Here is a 19,287-nt window from a genome sequence, read left to right as displayed (position 1 = left end):
GTTACAGCTTAGGGATTGCCTGGTCTCAAAAGAGACTTAGAACTTTGTAGGTTATAATGTGTTGAGATTGTTATAGACTATTAGACTATGGGGACTTTTAAAGTTGGCTGAATGCATTTTTGCCTTAAAATATTGCTACAAGACTAAGGGGACCTGGAAGTGGAATGTTGTGGTCTGAATACAAATGCCCCTACAGGCTCATATAATGAAATCTTTGATCATCAAATAGCACCACTTGACAAGAGTGTAGGTGGTGTGGCCTTGTTACAGTGATGTGGCCTTTTTTGAGGACATGAATTAAAGAGTAGGCTTTGGTTTTCAAAATGCCAAGCCAGGCAGCTCCCCCCCACTGCTGCCTGTGAATCCATATGTAGAACTCTCAGCTCCTTCCCAACACCATGGCTGCCTGTGTGCTGCCATGCTTCCTGCCATGAAGAGAATGCACTGACCTCTCAAACTGTAAGCTAGTTCCAATTAAATGTTTTCTCTCATAAGGTTTTCTGTGTTCCTGAGATCTCTTCACAGCAATAAACTCTAAAATATTTTCTTTTGTATTTCATGCATAGAATCACTAGGATTTATTAGCCACAACCAAAACTTCCATATGAGTCAAGACACCATAAAATTCACTCTGCCTGTGATCACCATTACAGTGTAGGGTAGTCCACTGTGAACATTCTGTAGTTCCCATATGCTAGTTACAATCACTCTGCCTTTAGCTATTGGGTGCTACTACCTGGCCCCTGTTAACAATTAAACCCACTGCATGTAATTCATCCAATTCAGCAGCAGCATCTCCAACCCTAAGGTCTGGCACAAGGAAAAGGACAACAAAGCTCTTTACATGTGCTGGTGCCCCTCGTGAAGGGCATGTCTTCTGTGCAGTCCCATGGCATAGAATTAGGTTTTACACATTATAACGACTCTACCATTGCAATTCCCCTGAGCCTTAGAATACCTTCATCAACACGAAGCCAAGAAATATTAGGCATCTTCAACTCCTTTTCAGTACACCATATTTTGATAAACACTTCAGCCTAAGATTCAAACACATTCCTGACAGCTTTTTAAAATATGAAAGCTTCCATACTAAAACTACAATCTCTACACAGAGTTCCCATATCCAAAAACTCAGCCTGACCCAGTTTTATGTTCCTTCCACCATGATCCCACACCCTCAAAATCCATCCCCACACATATTCCCCAGACTTCTGCTGAATGAATTAGCAAACTCGTCAAGCTCCTTACATATGTGCACATAAGTGCAGGGTTCCTCCTCATGGACTGCACACTCTACCTCCCCTCCTGGAATCTACTTTGTCTGAAGTCTTGTTATAGGTCTAGAGACAGATAACACAGCCACTGACAAACACTGGAGTTGAGAAAGGACTGCTGGATTAGATCAGCATATATATGTAAAAACCTCAGAATGGAAGGAAGGAAATGTGTGGAGTTCAGGGAGATGTTTGCCCTTGTTTCAACAAGAAAAGGAAAGCTGTGAATTCCTTCAAATTTGATGTATATTAGATTTGTCCAGGGGAGACCTCCTGAAAATCTTGGCTGCAAAAATGAAGGAAAAAAAACCAAACAAACAACTGGAACAACAACAACAAAAAAAAAACCCTGAATTCTCATCCCTCTACATGAAAACAGCTCTGAGCTGGCTGAGTCATGAATGTGTGCTGTCATTATTCAGAGCAGGATCTGGCAAGCAGGAATGTCCCACAGATTCAGCAAGAACAAAAGCAGAAGCAAGAGCAAGCAAACAAAGAGAAAGCCGTTTCTTTTTCTATGTCTTCATGTAGGCTTTCAGCAGATGATATGACCCAGATTATAAATTGGAGAGGGGCTCCATCTCAAATATTCTGGATTACAGGTGTGTCTTCCTACCTCAAAGAAAAGGATCAGAAGTTGATCAAAACACCTCACAGATAATTCACCTCCATTTTGAGGTTTTAGTTAATCCCACATGTAGCTGGCATCCAAGAATCAATATCATCATTCCTGTCAAGAGTTCTGGAACTACTCTGTTTGGGGCTTTGCAGCTCCTTTTAGCACTCATGGCTCTGCCTCCTGCCTCCCCTCTTACAGGGAGTGTCAGGAGCCATAATGGGACAAGCTAATAATTAGCAGTTGATCATCCTGAAATGCTTGCCTCAGATTATTATATAATCTGCGACAAGTGTGCCCCATTCAGCAAGGCTGTGGCGGACGTATTTTAGGAAAGATCCTACTATTAATATGCTTTTCCTATTGTTACTATTATTACTGTTATTATTATTATTATTAAACATATGTAACAATCACCAAGCAATAGCACACCCCTTTGGAGCAGATCTCTGCAGACCCACGAAGATGTACTGTCTTGTAGTGATGCTATATAGACAAATAGATGACTTCCTAAGTCTTAGTGATGATCCTATAAGAATTCCTAAAATTATATCAATGATTATTTAGCTCTTTTTATAGTGGGACTGTTATTACGCCCCTTTCTGATAGTCAAGGCTGCAATGAGAACTCTGCCAGTCTCATCAGAGTGTCATCAGTTAATTTGCCCTTAGATAGTAACCAGACTCTCTCCTGCTCAGAGCATATTCCAAGGTGGTTAATAATTAACCAAAGGTCACTCAAAGGGAGCTCACGATTTATTATAGGTACTAGGACAGAAAAGAAAATATTGCCTGGGTTTATCTATACAAAACTTCACTAATTTCTTAGTTATAGTTTTAAACCTTCAGTGAACTTGTGGAGCTAGACAGGTGATGGACGTTTAACCAGATAATTACTCCTAATGGATATGCATGTAAACATTATCTGTTGTAAACTTCTATTTCAATTTATGATTTGAATTTTGGTGTGAACTTGTGACGAACTTTGTAACATGTGATCATGTACTCGGAATGAGGTATAAGTACTGAAGACAAAGACAGACGTTCGTTCGTTAGGAGCCGTCTGCTCTCCCCCTTCTTTTTTCCCTGCTTAGAATTTCCCCACTTAGAATTTTTCCTCTGTTAGAATTTTTCCCTTTCCCCACTTAGAGCCTTTCCACCTTTTCTCTTAGATAGCTTTCATGGGAAACTTTTTACACTTAGCAATAAACTATAATAACATTTCTAAGTGTCTTTTCTTCCTGCGGCCTCAAACCAACAGACCTGAGTTAGAGCCTGGCAGTGCCAGCAGAGAGGGTACTAAGGTTATTTGCCTAATGCTCTGATGTCCTTGAGCTGGGTTGCTAAGTGTACCCAGAAACTGCAGTTTCTGGCCTCAGAGGATCAAACAGATTGCAGGTCAGCTACAGTAGCCTAGTAAGTAAACTTTAGTAAGGTAGACAAGTAAGATTTTCTTAAACAGCAACCCTAAATATCTCGTAAGACCAGTCTTACCCCTGCCAACGATCTTCCAATTCCCATCCCCCTCGGCTGTCTCAAGAAGAACCAACAAGGAGGAGAAGAAAGAAGATCACCTTCTCCTCCCACCAAGCTGGGGCTGGCTCCCGGCAAGGGAGTTTTCTTCCCATGTGTGGAAACGCACGGAAAGTTCTTCTGGATGTAAGTTTGATGAGAGCAGGGTAGCATGAGACCTGAGACCCCTGGAGAAGTGCAGACAGGAAGGAGGTCCTGGGACAGCTCAGCCAGCCTGGATCCCCTTTACCCTCAGCTCTGTGGGCTTAGGCTCAGGCCTCTTTTCTTCTTCCACCAGGTGGCAGTGTTGCCCAAGAATGTGATGTTTCTCTTTAATCTTCAACAGGTAAGAGACTTTGGAGGGTCTGCAGTGGGAGGGAAGATGTGGAAAGGGGACACCTTTCTCTGCGGTAACACTCTGGAGGTTGGGATGTCATAGTCTGTTATAAATTAGCACTCAAACACCTGAGTGGAATTATTTTGTTTATGGAGAATCAAAAACTACCACTGGCTCAAGTGCAAAGATGAGCACACACTGTGTCTTATTCTTGTGATGAGGCTGTGATCCACTGTACACAGTAGGTCCATACAATGAATTATCTTCTGTATTTTTAATTTTATGGGTTTTTTTCAAATGGGCTTTCAGTATGCTTTGTTTCAATCATCTGTTCCTGTCTTCCTCCAGTGTGGGCTTCATTGTCTGGTGGTACAGTATTGTCTAAACATCCCTGTGTCCTCAGCCCCTGGCCTCACACACTAGATGGATAGAAGAGAAGGGAGAGCAATTTTCCAAACATATTTTTAAATTCTAATTTTATTAGATGTATTTATTTTTCATATATGAGTATGTAGGTGCACTAGCATTGAATCCATTGGAACTGAAGTTACAGATGGTTGACAGCTGCCATGTGCTGATGGAACTCACCCTGGATCCTCTGCAACAGCAGCAAGTGCTCTTAGCTGCTGAGCCATCTCTCCAGCAACTACTGAAATGTTTACATAAGGAAACCACACAGCTGATTCACAGCCTGCTGGCTGAGCACTGAGAGAAGCTAGATGCACAGGAAGAGACAGAGTCAGAGCAGAGCTCAGGAGGGAGGGGTGCTGGGCACTGATGGGGTGAGGCCTGAGGGACAGAGACAGAGAGGGGCTGATCAGGAGGAGACAGAGGCAAAGGGAGAGATGCTAACTCAGCAGAGTCTCCTGTTTGAGAGTATTTCTGTCAGGCTGCACTGGACACATCTGCAGAACCCTGCTGGCATCTTACATTTCATAGTGAACGCTGTGCTGGTTTGAATGAGAACAGCCACATAGGCTCATAGGAATGGATACTTCATATTCAGCTGATGGAACTCTTGGGTAAGGATTGGGATGTGTGGCAAAGTTGGAGAAATATCACTGGGGCTAGACATTGAGGTTTGAACAACTTCCAGGCTACCTGTGGTTCACTGTGCCCGGTTGGCTGCAGCAATGAGCAGTGGCTTGGCTGGAATTTAATGGGACAGAGATGGAAAGCTGACCTGGGGGCCATTATAGAGCAGGTGAAAGTACAGATCACCATAGCCAATAGCTCCATGTGTAGGAGCTACTGAAGAAGATGACTGACAGATGTTTCAGAAAATGCATTGGGAAGCCTGGAGCTCCTTGGATAACTCAGAGGAGAAATGCATCATCATGTGCATGGACCACTGCATGGATGCCTTGAACACTGTGTCCTATGCCTACAACTCGACTGCAGAGGGAACAAGCCAACATGTGACTGAAACCTGTGCTTCAGGACACTGTTCGCAGAAGAAACCAAGAATCAGTATGGGTGCATGGATCTGGCTTCACCCACTGAGTTGTGAACTCCTGAGAGCAGGCCAATAAACCCCTCCTGGGAGGGTGGGGAAGGAGAGACTTCCACTGTTCCCAGAGCCTCTGCCTCTGGTATACAGATAGAGATGTGAGCTCCCACTGTTTCTCCACCACACCTTTCCTCTGCCATAGTGGACTCAAACCCTCTGAGACTAGAGAACAGATTAAACACACATTTATAAGTCACTGGGGTCACAGTGTTTTATCATAGTCATACAAATGTCACTAAAGCCAGGCTTGATGACACAGGTCTTTAATCCCAGCATTCAGGAGTCAAAGAGAGGTGCAACTATGTGAGTTCAAGGCCAGCCTGGTCTACATGATGAGTTCCAAACAGCCAGAGCTATGGAGATACACCTTGTCTCAAAACAGAATAAAATGAGAGGAAAAGTAACAGACACAGACCCTTTCTGTGGAGCTGCCTAAGGCCAGCTGTCTCCTTAGGTTAGTCAGGATTAAACCTAAGAGCATCAAGTTCCCAGAGAAATAGAGAAGAGATCAGGTCAAACACCACACGATCAAAACCTGTATATAGTTAATCTTTCCCCACATTACTGATCCGGGATGAAACCTGACATCACCGCTGTGTACTCTCTGGCATGAGAATCATCTTTCTCCCGGTGTCCACACTGCACAGGCCTGAGGAACTCTGCAGCCAAATCAGTTACCAGATGCAGTGTCCCACACAGTTGTGACACTCATGTCCCTCACCTCAACAGCTCATAGTGGGACTGAAGGTCAGAGAGGTAGTGAGAGGGTCACAGATTACATAAATTCTACCACACTATCATCATTATTCTGTTATAGTTAATTACAGTTTCTCTGCTACTGTGACTGAGTCACTAAAGCAACTGTACCATGAAAATGAGGACTCAGGGCACATGTAGTGTAGACAAGGATCAATGCCTGCTGTATGTGGTCTCCACAGGTTCCCAGTGGACAAGAGGGTCTGCTGTGCTGAGACAATGACTGAGGTCCACATGGACACACTCAGGACTAGGAATGGAAATCTTTGTAAAACACACCCACCTAGAGTGACAGATACTTTATATGTGAGGAAACAAAAGTCTAAGCCCAAGGCTAAGGTGACAGAATCCTAAGGGAAGAGGCAAAGCCTCCTCTTTACAGATGAAAGTCACTCAGGCCTGGCAGTGTGAGCTACTCTCTCCAGATGAACAGAGCCTGATCTCTGTGGGGTTCCTGTGGGGTTTGCAAGCTAGCACCTCTGTTTTCAGGAAAAGTATCTCTCCACTGCCTCCCCAATTGCTTTTTTGTCACTGTATTCCCAGAAGTGGCTTCAAAGACGCCTAACACTGGGCACTGTTCTCAGCACTTTCCTAAAAACTGAGTGGCTAGCACAGCCCTCAGAACTTCCCCTTCAACCCCATGCACACAGAACCCCACCCCATTCTTTCCTGCCATCTGACTCTGCCAAAAGATGCAGCCAGCAAAAGACCTATAAATTCTTATTCCAATAGCAACTCCCTAAGTGTGAACCCTCATCCTGGGAATGATGGTATCAGCCTGAGAACAGTTGAACAAATGCAGCTTTCAGTCTCCATGCTGCCCAAACTGGCACCCTCTCTGATGGATGGCCAAGAACTTAGCTCTAGGCTTGCTGTTTCTACTGACTGTGCACATTGCTGATTCTAGTCTGTGTCGCCATTCAGAGACCAGAAACCCACACCAGCCCTTTGACTTGACTTCAACAATTGAGAATCCTGAAACTGGCTACTGGGCTCAACTGGCTCACACACACGCACGCACGCACGCACACACACACACACACACAAAACCACTCACGACTCCCTGGTTCCCAGACTTGATGCTCCACGTGTGCTAGCTAGCCGATAATTTATGGCCTGATACTCAAACTTTGTGACATTCATATCTTCCATGTTGGTGGAGGGCATTTTATACATGTCCTGGGGAGAGAAAGACTGTTACCTGCAGGGGCTCAGAACAGTTTTATTGTGTCTCCAAGGGGTGTGAAACATCAGTTATGAGGATTAAGACATAGAAGGGGTCCAGGGAGGATCTAATCACAGTCACCCAACAAGGGGATGACTCCAAAGTTTTGTTAAGATTTACAGACAAAGGAAAACAAGCAAAAGGATGGGAAGCTGAGAGACTCTGGGGACTCTGGCTCCAAGTTGTTGGTGGAGTCAGTCCTGGGCTCCTTTTTACAGTCAGAATTCTGATAAAGCCAGTTACCCCTTGTTGGCAGCTGTAGGACCAAATCACATTCTGACAAACCCTAAAGACTTATGAAAGAGCCCTACCCTGATAAAACCAGTGACCACATCACCCCTCAGACCAGCAGGCACTACTTCCTCAATCGAACCCCCACAGGGATCTCCAGTTCCAGAACTTTTCCTAAATCACACTGAGCCAGCAGATCCCCTCATGTCAATGATGAAATACCTTCCAAATTCTAAATGTCTCTCAGCCAGAACTAAACACTCTTGTTGGTTATGTTATAATGCCAGACCCCCTTTTTATGAAGGCATTTGATTAACATCCCAGTATGATGAGTCTGAAAAAGACACTGTTTGCAGATGGTCCCAGGAAGGACTGGCCTTGACTCTGGAGACCATATTGGGGCAAGGCACATGCCTGGGGAAAGTTCCCACATCACACCAGCATCTCTGTAATGGAAGTATACCCTACCTGCTGCTCATTCCAAATGGGTTATCCCCCTTCCACCAAACAAGCATGATGGGCTTGTTTGACCAGGCTATCTCCATGTATGCATGGAGAAGTCTTTAATTCCCCTCCACCAAAAGAATTTTGCATTCTAGTCTAGCTGGTCTCCCGTATAACCTATTGTTCAGAAGATATGGTGTTAAAGAGCTTAGTGGGGCAGGTCAGGGGAGACCTCAATGAGGCAGAAAAGAGAATTTATCTCTCTGACCTTAGCAGTGATTATGGGAGCAGGATTTGCAGGAGCCAGTACCAGAATAGCAGCACTGACATTACCAGAAAAGAACTTCAGTAGCTTAAAATTGGACATGGACGAAGATATCCAGCGCCTAGAGAAGTCCATTTCACATGTAGAATGCAATGTAGATTCTCTGGCAGAGGTAGTTCTGCAGAATAGAAGGGGTGTAGACCTAGTATTCATACAGCAGGGAGGCTTATGTGACGTGCTACGTGAAAAAATGCTGTTTCTATGTCAATCATTCTGGGGTTATTAGTGAGTCACTCGCTAAAGTTAGAGAGAATTTAGAAAAATATCAAAAAGAACGGGAAAATTCCAAAAGCTGCTACCATGCACTGTTTGATTCTTCCCCTTGGCTAACCATGCTTATCTCAGCAATTGCAGGGCCCCTGATTATAGTTCTATTGCTGCTCACTTTTGGGCCATGCATAATTAACAAATTTCTGCAGTATATGAAACAGAGGGTAGCAGGAAAAAGAATCAGGATGGGTATGGCCCTCATGCCTCACTGGACAACGACAGGGGGACTGGAGCCATTACAAAGTCCCCTTCAATTACTGGAGGTCAGGCCTCTATTCCCACCTTCACAAGTTTAGAATTGCCACAGCCCTTCTGTACTTAGAGAAGGGAGGAGATGTCAGGGGCAGCCCTGCTTACACACTGAAGGCCTAAAATCAGCCATAGGCCTAAAATCAGCAATAGGCCTGTCATACATGTATACTAACACCAAGTCTTGGGTCTCAGTGGAAAAACATTGAAACAGATGGCTATAAGCTATTGTAAACAGGCAGCTTTTGTGGAAATTTACCAGCCTGAGTAGTCATAGACCTTGTAAATAGGAAGCCTTGGCAGACAATACCAACTTAGATAAGGACAAGTGAATCATAGGCAGAGCCATAGCGACCTGTCCCCTGAACCTCCACCCAGCCGATACCCAGTTGTGAAAGATATCTATATTCCTCCTGAACACCCGCACTCCAGTGTCATTCCCTTCACCACATCCTGCCTTTCTGTGTTTATACCCCTGTGTGAATGAATTACAATTTTAAAAAATTATATATATATATAAAAAAAAGAAACAGAGGCTAGGAACCATTCAACTGATGGGTATGAGGTCTCAGTACCAGCCAGCTAATGAAGATGATTTAGACTGTCAGTGAGACCAAGATTGGCCTCCATAGTTATTAGCAGAGGGTGGAATGAAGGAGCTGAGCAGCTGGCACCAGACTCAGCACTTCCCTAGAAACCGAGTGGGTAGCTCTGGCCTCAGCACTTTCCCAGAAGCCCAGCAGCTGGTGCCCACCTCAACACTTCTCCCTCAGCCCCATGCAAACAGAATCCATAAAAACGTGTACCACAGCAGATATAATGTCAGAGATCACCCAACAAAAGTGAGAGCAGGCTGGTGATGCAGAGAGAATCAGGGTCTACATGGAAGGCATGGGCATGGATTTGCTCTGCAGATATCTGGAGCTTGAAGGAGACACTGCTGTGCACAGGTGCAGGAGCCATGGGCTGGTCTTCCCTCTGCCCTTGGGCTGGAGTTCAGTCCTGGGGAAGAAGAAACCCTCAGCTGGGGTGATGCCCCTGTCTCAGAGAAGAAAGAGTGTGCCTGGGTCTCCTGATCCTCATCACAGTGACTGTACTGACTCTCCCAGGGCTCTGCATTCTCCCTGGACAGTTCGCAGTCTGTCTCAGGAGGGAAGGAGAGAATTTCCTGACATAATAACAGCAGCTTCTCCCTCCTGTGAACCATGATCTCTCTCAAGCTACATTCACTGTCTGTAGACACTGATTCCTGCCTTGCTGAATGTGTCAGCATTTACACCTCAGGACTGGAAGTGTTCTTTAGCTGATAGGAGACATGGACTCCCTATATTAGGCTGGTTCCCCTTTTTCTAGAACTTTCTAAAGAATACATTCTTGCAGATCCCTCCCTGTCTCTCGTGTTTGCATGCATTCGATAGCCCAATTCTATCTATTCCTACAGTGGTGAATGGTCACAGGAGCCCTTATGGGGTACCTAGAGGAATACAAACTGTGGAATTTCATTTTATTTTTTCTCTCTCTTTTCTTTTATTTATTTCTTTTCTTATTTCTCTTCTTTTTTTGAAGGTATTATTTTGGTTCTAGTCAGTTTTTATCTGCACAGGAGTGATCCTGCTTCTCCATGCCCTTGTATTATCATTTGTATCAGCCTCCACAGGTCCCAGGAGAGACTGCTAACCTGAGTAATTAGACAAGTTAAATTAAGGTTCTTCTTAAAGGAGAGATTCTTGTGATTTTAAACTGTTTCCTGTCAGAACTAAACATCCAGAAGTCTTCTGCACTTCCTCTGTCCAACAAGTAACAGTACGTCCCCTGGTGAATCAGGAACTGGAACCAGGAATTGAGAGACAGGGTTTTCTGCAATCCAGAGCTGGAGTGAGAGGGAGGTTCCACACACCCTGTGAGCCCACTGTGTTCCAGTGAGTGTGGAATGTGGGGTCCACAGCACATTCTAGAGATCTCGTGTAACACACCTGTATCTTGTCACCTCAGAGGCAGGGGCTGGGAGTCATTTTCTCTGGCTGAGTGTCAGATGTTCACCACATTTCTGCTACACACTTTGTACAAAGATGAGTACACACAGTGTCTTCTTCCTGGGGAGACGCTGTGATCCACTATACACAGTAGGTCTATAAAATGGACTATCTTCTGTAGTTTTAATTTTATGCTGTTTTTCAAATTGTTATTTCAGTGCAGTCTTTTTCAGTCATCTGTTCCTGTCCTGCTCCAGTGTTGGCTTCATTAACTGGTGGTAACATGTTGTCTTATCAGCCCTGTTTCCTCAGCCCCTGGCCTCATACTCTCGATTGGGAGAAGAAAGAGAGGGAACTGTTGGAACATTTACAAAACTGTATTGTTTTATTTTATTTTCATTGGATGCATTTGTTTTTTTGTAAATAAGTATGTAGATGCACTAGCATTGGACCCCTTAGAACTGAAGTTATAGATGGTTGACAGCCCCCATGTGCTGATGGAACTCAACCTGGATCCTCTGCAACAACAACAAGTGCTCTTAGCCTCTGAGCCATCTCTCCAGCCACTATTGGAATGTTTACATAAGGAAACCACACAGCTGATTCACAGCCTGCTGCCTGAGAACTGTGAGAGAAATTAGAGGGACAGGAAGAGACAGGGTCAGTGCAGAGCTCAGGAGTGAAGGGTGCTGGGCACTGATGGGGTGAGGTCTGAGGGATAGAGACAGATAGGGGATAAACAGAAGGAGACAGAGGCAAAGGGGGAGATGCTAACTCAGCAGAGTGCCCCATTTGAGGGTATTTCTGTCAGACTGTACTGGACACATCTCCAGAACCCTGCTGACATCTTACATTTCACAGTGAATGCTGTGCTGGTTGGAATAAGAACAGCCACAGAGGCTCATAGGAATGAATACTTCAAATCTTGCAGATGGAACTCTTAGGAAAGGATTGGGATGTGTGAAATGGTTGGAGAAGTGTCACTGAGGCTGAGCATTGAGGTTTTAAAATCTTCCAGGCTTCAGGCACCTGTAGTAGGATGTGAGCAGTTGAATTTGCAGCCATGGCAGTGGCTTGGGTGGCCTTTAATGGCACAGGTTGTGGGAAGCTGGACCCGAGGTCTTTATAGAAAGTGCAGATCGCCATAGTACCCAGGAGCTGCCGAAGAAAATGACTGACAGGAGCTTCAGGAAGTACACCTGGAAGCCTTGGATAACTTGGAGCAGAAATGCATCACCATGTGCATGGTCTTCTGCATGGATGCCTTGAACACTGTGCTCTACGACTACAACTCTCTACTGCAGAGGGAACAAGACAACATGTGACCAAGGCCTGTGTCTCAGGACACTGTTCTGAGAAGAGAACAAGGTCCAGTGTGAGTGCTGGGATCTGGCTGCCCCTACTGAGCTGTGACCTCATGAGAGCAGGCTAACAAATCCCTGTTGGGAAGGTTGAGATGGTGTGTGTGTGTGTGTAAACTCCAGCTGTTCCCAGTTTCTCTCCCTTGGTGTGCAGATAGAGGTGTGAGCTTCCACTGTTCCTCCACCAAACCTTTTCTCTGCCATCATGGACTCAAACACTCTGAGACTAGAGAACAGATTAAACACATATAAGTTGCTGGGGTCACAGTGTCTTATCATAGTTATAGAAATGTCAGTAAAGCCAGGTGTGATGACACAGGTCTTTAATCCCAGCAGTCACGATGCAAAAACAGGTGGACCTCTGTGAGTTAAAGGCCAGCCTGGTCTACATGGTAAGTTCCAAGACAGCCAGAGCTGTGGAGATACAAAATAAAAAAATAGAAATAGAATAAAATAAGAAGAAAAGATAACAGAGACAGATGCTTTCTGTGGAGCTGCCTAAGGCCAGCCACATCCTTTTGTTAGTCAGGATGAAACCTAAGAGCATCAAGTTCTCAGGAAAATGGGGAAGAAATCAGGTGGAACACTACAGAATAAAAAAAATGTATGAATTTAGTCTTTCTCCATACTTCTGATCCCGGATGAAACCTCACATCGCCAGTGTGTACTCTCTGGCATGAGAATCATCTTTCTTCCAGTGTCCATGCTGCACTGGCCTGAGGAACTCTGGGGCCAACTCAGTTTTATCATATCCAGTGTCGCACACACCTGTGACATTCATGTCCCTCACCTCATCAACTCATAAATGAGAGTGAAGGTCAGAGAGGGAGTGAGAGGGTCAGAGATTACATAACTTCTACCACACTATCATCATTATTCTGGGTGACAGTTCCTCTCCTACGGTGATTCAGTCACTAAAGTAACTGTAACATAGAGGTGCAGACACAGGGCAAGTGCAGTGTAGACAGGGATCAGTGTCCTGCTGTCTGTGTTCTACATAGGGTTCTCTCTCCTGTAGACAAGGGTGTCTACTGTGCTGAGACAATGACTCAAGTCCACATGGACAAACCCAGGATTCAGAATGAAGATCCTTGTGGGAAAAAAAATACTGATCTGGAGCCATAGATGTTCATCTAGGAAGTAACACAAGGAATCTGTGTCTAAGCACAGGGCTGAGAAGACAGATCCTGAAGAAAGAGGCAAAGTCTCCTCTTTACAGATGAGAGGCCTGCACTCAGGTTTGACTGTGTGAGCTGCCCTCTGCAGTTGAACACAGAGACTGGTCTCTGTGGGGTCAGTGTGGGACTCCCAGTCCAGCTCCTCTGCTTTAAGGAGAAGCATCTCTCCACTGCATCCCCAAATGCTTGTGCCACCACTGTATTCCTGGAACTGGCTTTTCTTCTAGAATACTCCAGGGTCTGACTTCTGAAAAGAAGAAGGAACAGGAAGAGTGGAGGACAGGACACAGAGAGTTTGGCATGAAGGTCTCTGCTGGTGTCCAGATGGCTTCTGGGTCAGAACTCGGAGACGGCATGACAAACAGCACTCTGTACACTGCCTAGGGTTCAGGTAAAGTCTTAGTCGTCAGGGGTCAAGAACCCTAGGGCTGGGGATTCCCTATCTCCCTAGTTTCACTTCTGCTTTTACTGTGTCAGGTCCTTCTGCCCTGACACTGATGATGCCCTAGCATGACTCACTATCATTGGGTGGAGTGATCCTGGGGACCCAACCAGCATCTCTGAGGGGACTAGTTAAAAATTCTACGTAGCCTGTGGGACTCAGATGCCCTGGATCCCAGATCGGGGGGATGGCACCTCACATGCTGCTCCTGCTGCTGGCTGCTGCACTGGTCCTGACTCAGACCCGAGCTGGTGAGTACAGGGAAGGTGGGAAACAGCCTCTGCAGGGATGAGCCGGGGCAGCACCAGGGAAGCGGCATACCCGGGTCACCCACACCCTCTAACCCTTCTCCACTCGCATCCCAAGCCCCGCGCCCTGCTCCTCTCCTGGCCCGCACACCCGCCTGAGGTCCCAGGAAGAGGTCGGGGTCTCACTGTGCACCGTCCCCAGGATCACACTCGCTACAGTATTTCTTAACCACTGTGTCCCGGCCTGGCCTCGGGGAGCCCCGGTTCACCGCTATTGGCTACGTGGACGACACGCAGTTCGTGCGCTTCGACAGCGACAGGAAGAATCAGAGGGTCGAGCCTAGTGCGCCGTGGATGGAGCAGGAGGGGCCGGAGTATTGGGAGTGGAAGACACAAAGAGCCAAGGATGTGGAGCAGATTTTCCGATACGGCCTGGAGGACATTGTGGGCTTCTACCACGATGATGAGGACAGTGAGTAACCCCTGGTGGGAGGTCACGATCCCTGCAGGTTCCTACACTGGGCTCTGAGACTTCCCCGTACACAAGTCCCAGGTTCAAAGCGATTTCCCATCAGTTTGGAGGAGTTCCAGCATGGAAGGGGCCAATTTCAAGAGGGGGCTGGTGGGCGGGCGGGGCTGACCCCTGTATCCTGCAGTCTCTCACACGCTCCAGGGGATGTATGGCTGTGACATGGGGTCAGACGGGAGCCTCCTCCGTGGGTACCTGCAGCTCGCCTACGATGGCCTCGATTACATCTCACTGAACGAAGACCTGAAAACGTGGACTGCGGCAGACGTGGTGGCGCAGATCACCCTAAGCGAGTTGGAGCAGACAGATTTTGCAGAGGAATACAGGGTCGACCTGGAGGGCGAGTGCCTGAAGTGGCTCCACAGACTCCTGGAGCTCGGGAAGGAGACACTGCTGCGCACAGGTGCAGGGGCCGCGGCTCAGTCCTGGGGAAGAAGAAACCCTCAGCTGGGGTGGGGGGGATGCCCCTGTCTCAGATAGGAGAGAGTGTCCCTGGGTCTCCTGATCCTCATCACAGTGACTGCACTGACTCTGCCAGGGCTCAGCCTTCTCCCTGGACAGTTCCCAGTCTGTCTCAGGAGGGAAGCAGAGAATTTCCTTACTTAATAATAGCTGCTCCCTTCAGTCTGCAGCTGTTGTCAGCCATGGCCTCTCCCAGGCCGGGTTCTCTGCCCACACCCACTGTCTGTGGACACTGACTCCTGTCATGCTGAATGTGTCAGCCCTTACACTTCAGGGCCAGAAGTCTCCTTTACCTGATGGAAGACATGGACTCCCTTCACTAGGCTGGTTCCCTTGAGTTTGTAGACCTTTCCAAAGAATACATTCTCGCAGATTCCCATCCCTTGTCTGTGGGGTTTGCATTCCTTTGACAATCCAGTTCCCTCTATTCCTACAGCGGTGAAGGTTCACAGGAGCCCTTATGGGGTACCCTGGAGGAATATAAACTGTGGCGTTTCTTTTTCCTTTTTTTCTCTTTTCTTTTTCCTATTTCTTTTTCTTTACTTTTTTCTTTTTTGAAGGCATTATTTTGCATCTGGTGAGTTTTTGTCTGCACTGGAGTGATCCTGTTTCTCCCCAAGCCCTTGTATTATCATTTGTATCAGTTTCCACAGACAGAATAATTAGACAAGTTAGTTCAGGGTTCCCTCTAAAGGAGAGATTCTTGTAAACTTAGACTATTTCCTGTCAGAACTAAACATCCAGAAGCCTCCTGCTCTTCTGCCCCGACAAGTTACAGTGTTCCCCCTAGTGAATCAGGAATTGCACTTTCTGAGAGACAGGGTCTTCTTCAATCTGGGGCTGGAGTGGGAGAGAAGATCCACACACCTTCTGAGCCTGCTGTGTCCCAATGAGTGCTGCACTGGGGTCCACAGCACATTCCAGGAATCCTGTGTAACATACCTGTACCTTGTCACCTTAGAAGCAGGAGCTAGGAGTCATTTTCTCTGTCTGAGTGTCAGAGATTCACCACATTTCTGCTACACACTTCCTGATGGCTGTTCACTTGGACTGACAGTTATGTTGGTCAGCAAGATGACCACAGAGGTTGACTCTCAGTGGTGGCACCCTTCCAGGAGCATATGGGCCTAATTTCTGATTTTGATATGAACTCAAACACATATATAAATTATATATTTTCCATTCCATCTTTCATGTTTGACTACCTGTCCCTTGCTATAAAACGCTACACAAGAAAGACCATGTTGACCTAGTGGCTCATGTGGATTCCCTCTTACCTTCTAAGTCCCCCAGGAAAATGTGCAGTTCTGTGCAGAGGGGACCAACTCTAACTACAGATGACGAGTGCCATGACAGTTGAAGTGTTCAAACAGACACAATGTTGAAGGTCATCATTGATTTAACTGAGTCTTGTGTAGATTTCAGTTTGTCTTGTTAATTGTGGGATTTCTTGAATCTTCCACACAGATCCTCCAAAGGCACATGTGACCCATCTTCCCAGATCTGAAGATGAAGTCACCCTGAGGTGCTGGGCTATGGGCTTCTACCCTGCTGACATCACTCTGACCTGGCAGTTGAATGGGGAGGACCTGACACAGGACATGGAGCTTGTGGGGAGCAGACCTTCAGGGGATGGAACCTTCCAGAAGTGGGCATCTGTGGTGGTGCCTTCAGGGAAGGAGCAGAATTACACATGCCATGTGCAACATGAGGGACTGACCCACCCCCTCACTCTGAGATGGGGTAAGGAGGGTGTGGGTGGAGACCTGGGGTCAGGGAAAGGTGGAGCCTTCTGCGGACCCTGAGATGGCCAGAGTTGAGAGCTGGGTTCATGACCCTCACCTTCATTTCCTGTCCCTGTCCTTCCCAGAGCCTCCTCCATCCACTGACTCTAACATGACGATCATTGCTGTTCTGGTTGTCCTTGGAGCTGTGGCCATCATCGGAGCTGTGGTGGCTTTTGTGATGAAGAGGAGAAACACGGGTAGGAAAAGGTAGGGTTTGAGTTTTATCTCAGCTTCCTTTAGAAGTGTGCTCTGCTCATTAATGGGAAACACTGCCACACCCTGCATTGCTGCTGCATCCAACTGGGTCTGCTGTCAGTTCTGGAAATTCCTAGTATCAAGAGCATCCTTGAACTCTCAGAGCTTTTCTTCTCACAGGTGGACAAGGAAGAGACTATGCTCCAGCTCCATGTAAGTGTGAGGAACAGGATTATCCCTGAGGCCATTGGAGTGAAGCTGGAGATGATGGGGAGCGCTGGAAATCCATAAAAGCTCCTCCATTCTAATTGTCTGGGGGCAAAGATCAGACCTTCCTATGTTTATATCTCTGTATGATTTTTTCACTAAGCTACCCTAACTCTTGATTTTTTTTAATTTTTTTATTATGATAATAAAACACAATTTATTTATTTATTTATTTATTTATTTTGCTCTCTTCTTTGAAGTTTTTGTTTTGTTTTGTTTTGTTTTGTTTTGTTTTGTTTTTTTGTCCTGGCCACCTGACATTGTACCATTTTCAACTCGGGTCGATCCATCCTGGCTGCAGCCTCTTACCCGGCGTTTCAGTGCCTGTGCCTTGTGTCTCTGTATATGTTTTACCCTAAGTAGGGACAGCTCGAGAGCTCTGATATGTCTTCTCCAGATAATAAAGGTGACTCTCTGGGGTCTGCTTGGGGAGGAGCAATGCGGATATAACTGGAATACATTGTGAAACTACCAGAATCTGCTGTGAGTGGTGAGTTGTTGAAATGTTGTCTTCACAGTGATGGTTCATGACTCTCATTCTCTAGCATGAAGACAGCAGCCTGGAGTGGACTGAGTAACAGCTGTGTTCAGGTCTCTCCTGTGATGTCCTGAGCCCTAAGTATTCTTTACACAACAGCGTCGGATGTACTCTGTGAGTGTATGGGCTCGATGTGAAGAACTGTTGAGCCCAGTCTGCCCTGCACACAATAACCCTGTCCCTGCACTGCCTGTGTTCCCTTCCACAGCCAACCTTCCTGGTCCAGTCAAACACTGGGGGACATCTGAATCCTGTCAGCAGCATGCTGCCCTGAGCTGCAGCTCCTCACTTCCACACTGAGAATAAGAATCTGAATGTGAACTTCATTGTTAACATCCTTGACCTGAGGGTTGATTAATAGGTATATAAGGGATTGAGAATACTTAGAGTTTGTGAAGGAATTAAATGGCAAATGGAGAACTTTCCAGAATCTGAATCACTATGCTGTGTGTATCTGGTGAGGCAGAATGAGGCTGTGGGAGCTGAATGTAATTGAGGATGTGCCTAGATGAGATTCTTGTTATTTGAGACAAGGTCACCCTGGGCTCTGTCTCCTTCGGGCTCTCTTCTCGTCATCACTATGAAGCACATGCTGAGAGTCTGTCATCACAGAGACACAGGCTGGGCAAAGCCTTGTCCTGTCCCCAGGATTATGAGCAACCAAGGCTGCTGTCTAGTCTGTGCTTCTTTACTTTGTCTTCTGTGTTTATTTCTTGTATTTTTAGTTTGTATGGAGGACTGGGCCTATTCTTGTTCCTGTGAATGTTTCCTGTTTTTCTGTCCTCATTGATGTCCAAGTATGACAGCAGTAGGAAGTGTTTTTCAAGTTCTGTCCCAATAGGCACAGCAATGGCCCTGCTCTCAGGACACTGCCGGCTAGACAGAAGAACTAAACTCTCCTGAGCTCCTGCTTCCTTCCAGGTCCCTCTGTGGAGTTCTCCCCATCTTCCTCATCTTTCCCCAGTTAACCCTAGATTGCAGGATCCACTCAGAGGAGGGATCCACAGGCTCTCATCCCAGATCTGGACCTGTGCTGTGCCCATGGCCCCTCTCCTTCCCTGGCTCTGAGGATCCTGATGCTGACTTTAGAGAAGATTCCAGGGTTGATGGAATGAGTCTACTCTGGATTTATGTTTATTTTAAAAGTTAGTCCAGGGACTGTTGAGATGGCCCAGGCAAGAGACAGTCTGTATTGACCTGTGACTCTTATCTGGGGGTTTTGCCTTCCACAGTTTTACTGACTTGGGTTAAGTGTGATATGAAAGTAACAAGGCAAACATGGAATAAGTGACACACATGTGTTTATATGATTTATTCTTCTTTTGATGGGATGAAGACTCTGCAACACCCGGTATGAGACCTTTGCCTCCTCTTTCGAGTGTCCACAAGGTTTCAATGCAAAGGACTGATGTGCTCAGAGGCAGACTCAGCTGTCAGATGCACAGATTCACTGTCCTAATGCCTTGGTTGTTCTTTTGATCATCACTTTGTGATGGCTGTTAACTTAAATTAACAGTTATGCTTGTCAGCAAGATGACCACAGTGGTTGAGTCTCAGTG

General features: G+C 46.3%; 1 protein-coding gene and 1 long non-coding RNA gene across 3 annotated transcripts in view; both read left to right on the top strand.

The window, feature by feature from the left end:
- Positions 1 to 13,860: 13,860 nt before the first annotated feature.
- The window catches only part of LOC114638036 (H-2 class I histocompatibility antigen, L-D alpha chain-like), a 12,523-nt gene continuing 7,096 nt past the window's right edge, over positions 13,861 to 19,287 (top strand). Inside the window, exons 1-6 of one of the 2 annotated variants that reach the window (XM_028786372.1) lie at positions 13,861 to 13,953; positions 14,153 to 14,422; positions 14,607 to 14,882; positions 16,409 to 16,684; positions 16,812 to 16,935; positions 17,104 to 17,366. In XM_028786372.1, the coding sequence (XP_028642205.1) occupies positions 13,890 to 13,953; positions 14,153 to 14,422; positions 14,607 to 14,882; positions 16,409 to 16,684; positions 16,812 to 16,935; positions 17,104 to 17,140 (1,047 nt within the window). In that variant the 5' untranslated portion in view covers positions 13,861 to 13,889 and the 3' untranslated portion in view covers positions 17,141 to 17,366. Of the gene's footprint in view, positions 13,954 to 14,152; positions 14,423 to 14,606; positions 14,883 to 16,408; positions 16,685 to 16,811; positions 16,936 to 17,103; positions 17,367 to 19,287 lie in introns of those variants that run through there. The other variant, XM_028786373.1, reaches the window with a different exon arrangement.
- LOC114638037 lies at positions 17,566 to 18,153 on the top strand. The gene is made up of 2 exons (XR_003713815.1): positions 17,566 to 17,842; positions 17,937 to 18,153. It is a non-coding gene; the product is annotated as an uncharacterized LOC114638037 (long non-coding RNA).

Source organism: Grammomys surdaster, unplaced genomic scaffold (genome assembly GCF_004785775.1).
Source record: "Grammomys surdaster isolate TR1022 unplaced genomic scaffold, NIH_TR_1.0 125504, whole genome shotgun sequence".
Taxonomy (NCBI): Eukaryota; Metazoa; Chordata; class Mammalia; order Rodentia; family Muridae; genus Grammomys; species Grammomys surdaster.
Note: the sequence above shows the minus strand (reverse complement) of the source record. Positions and strands in the feature narration are given on the sequence as shown.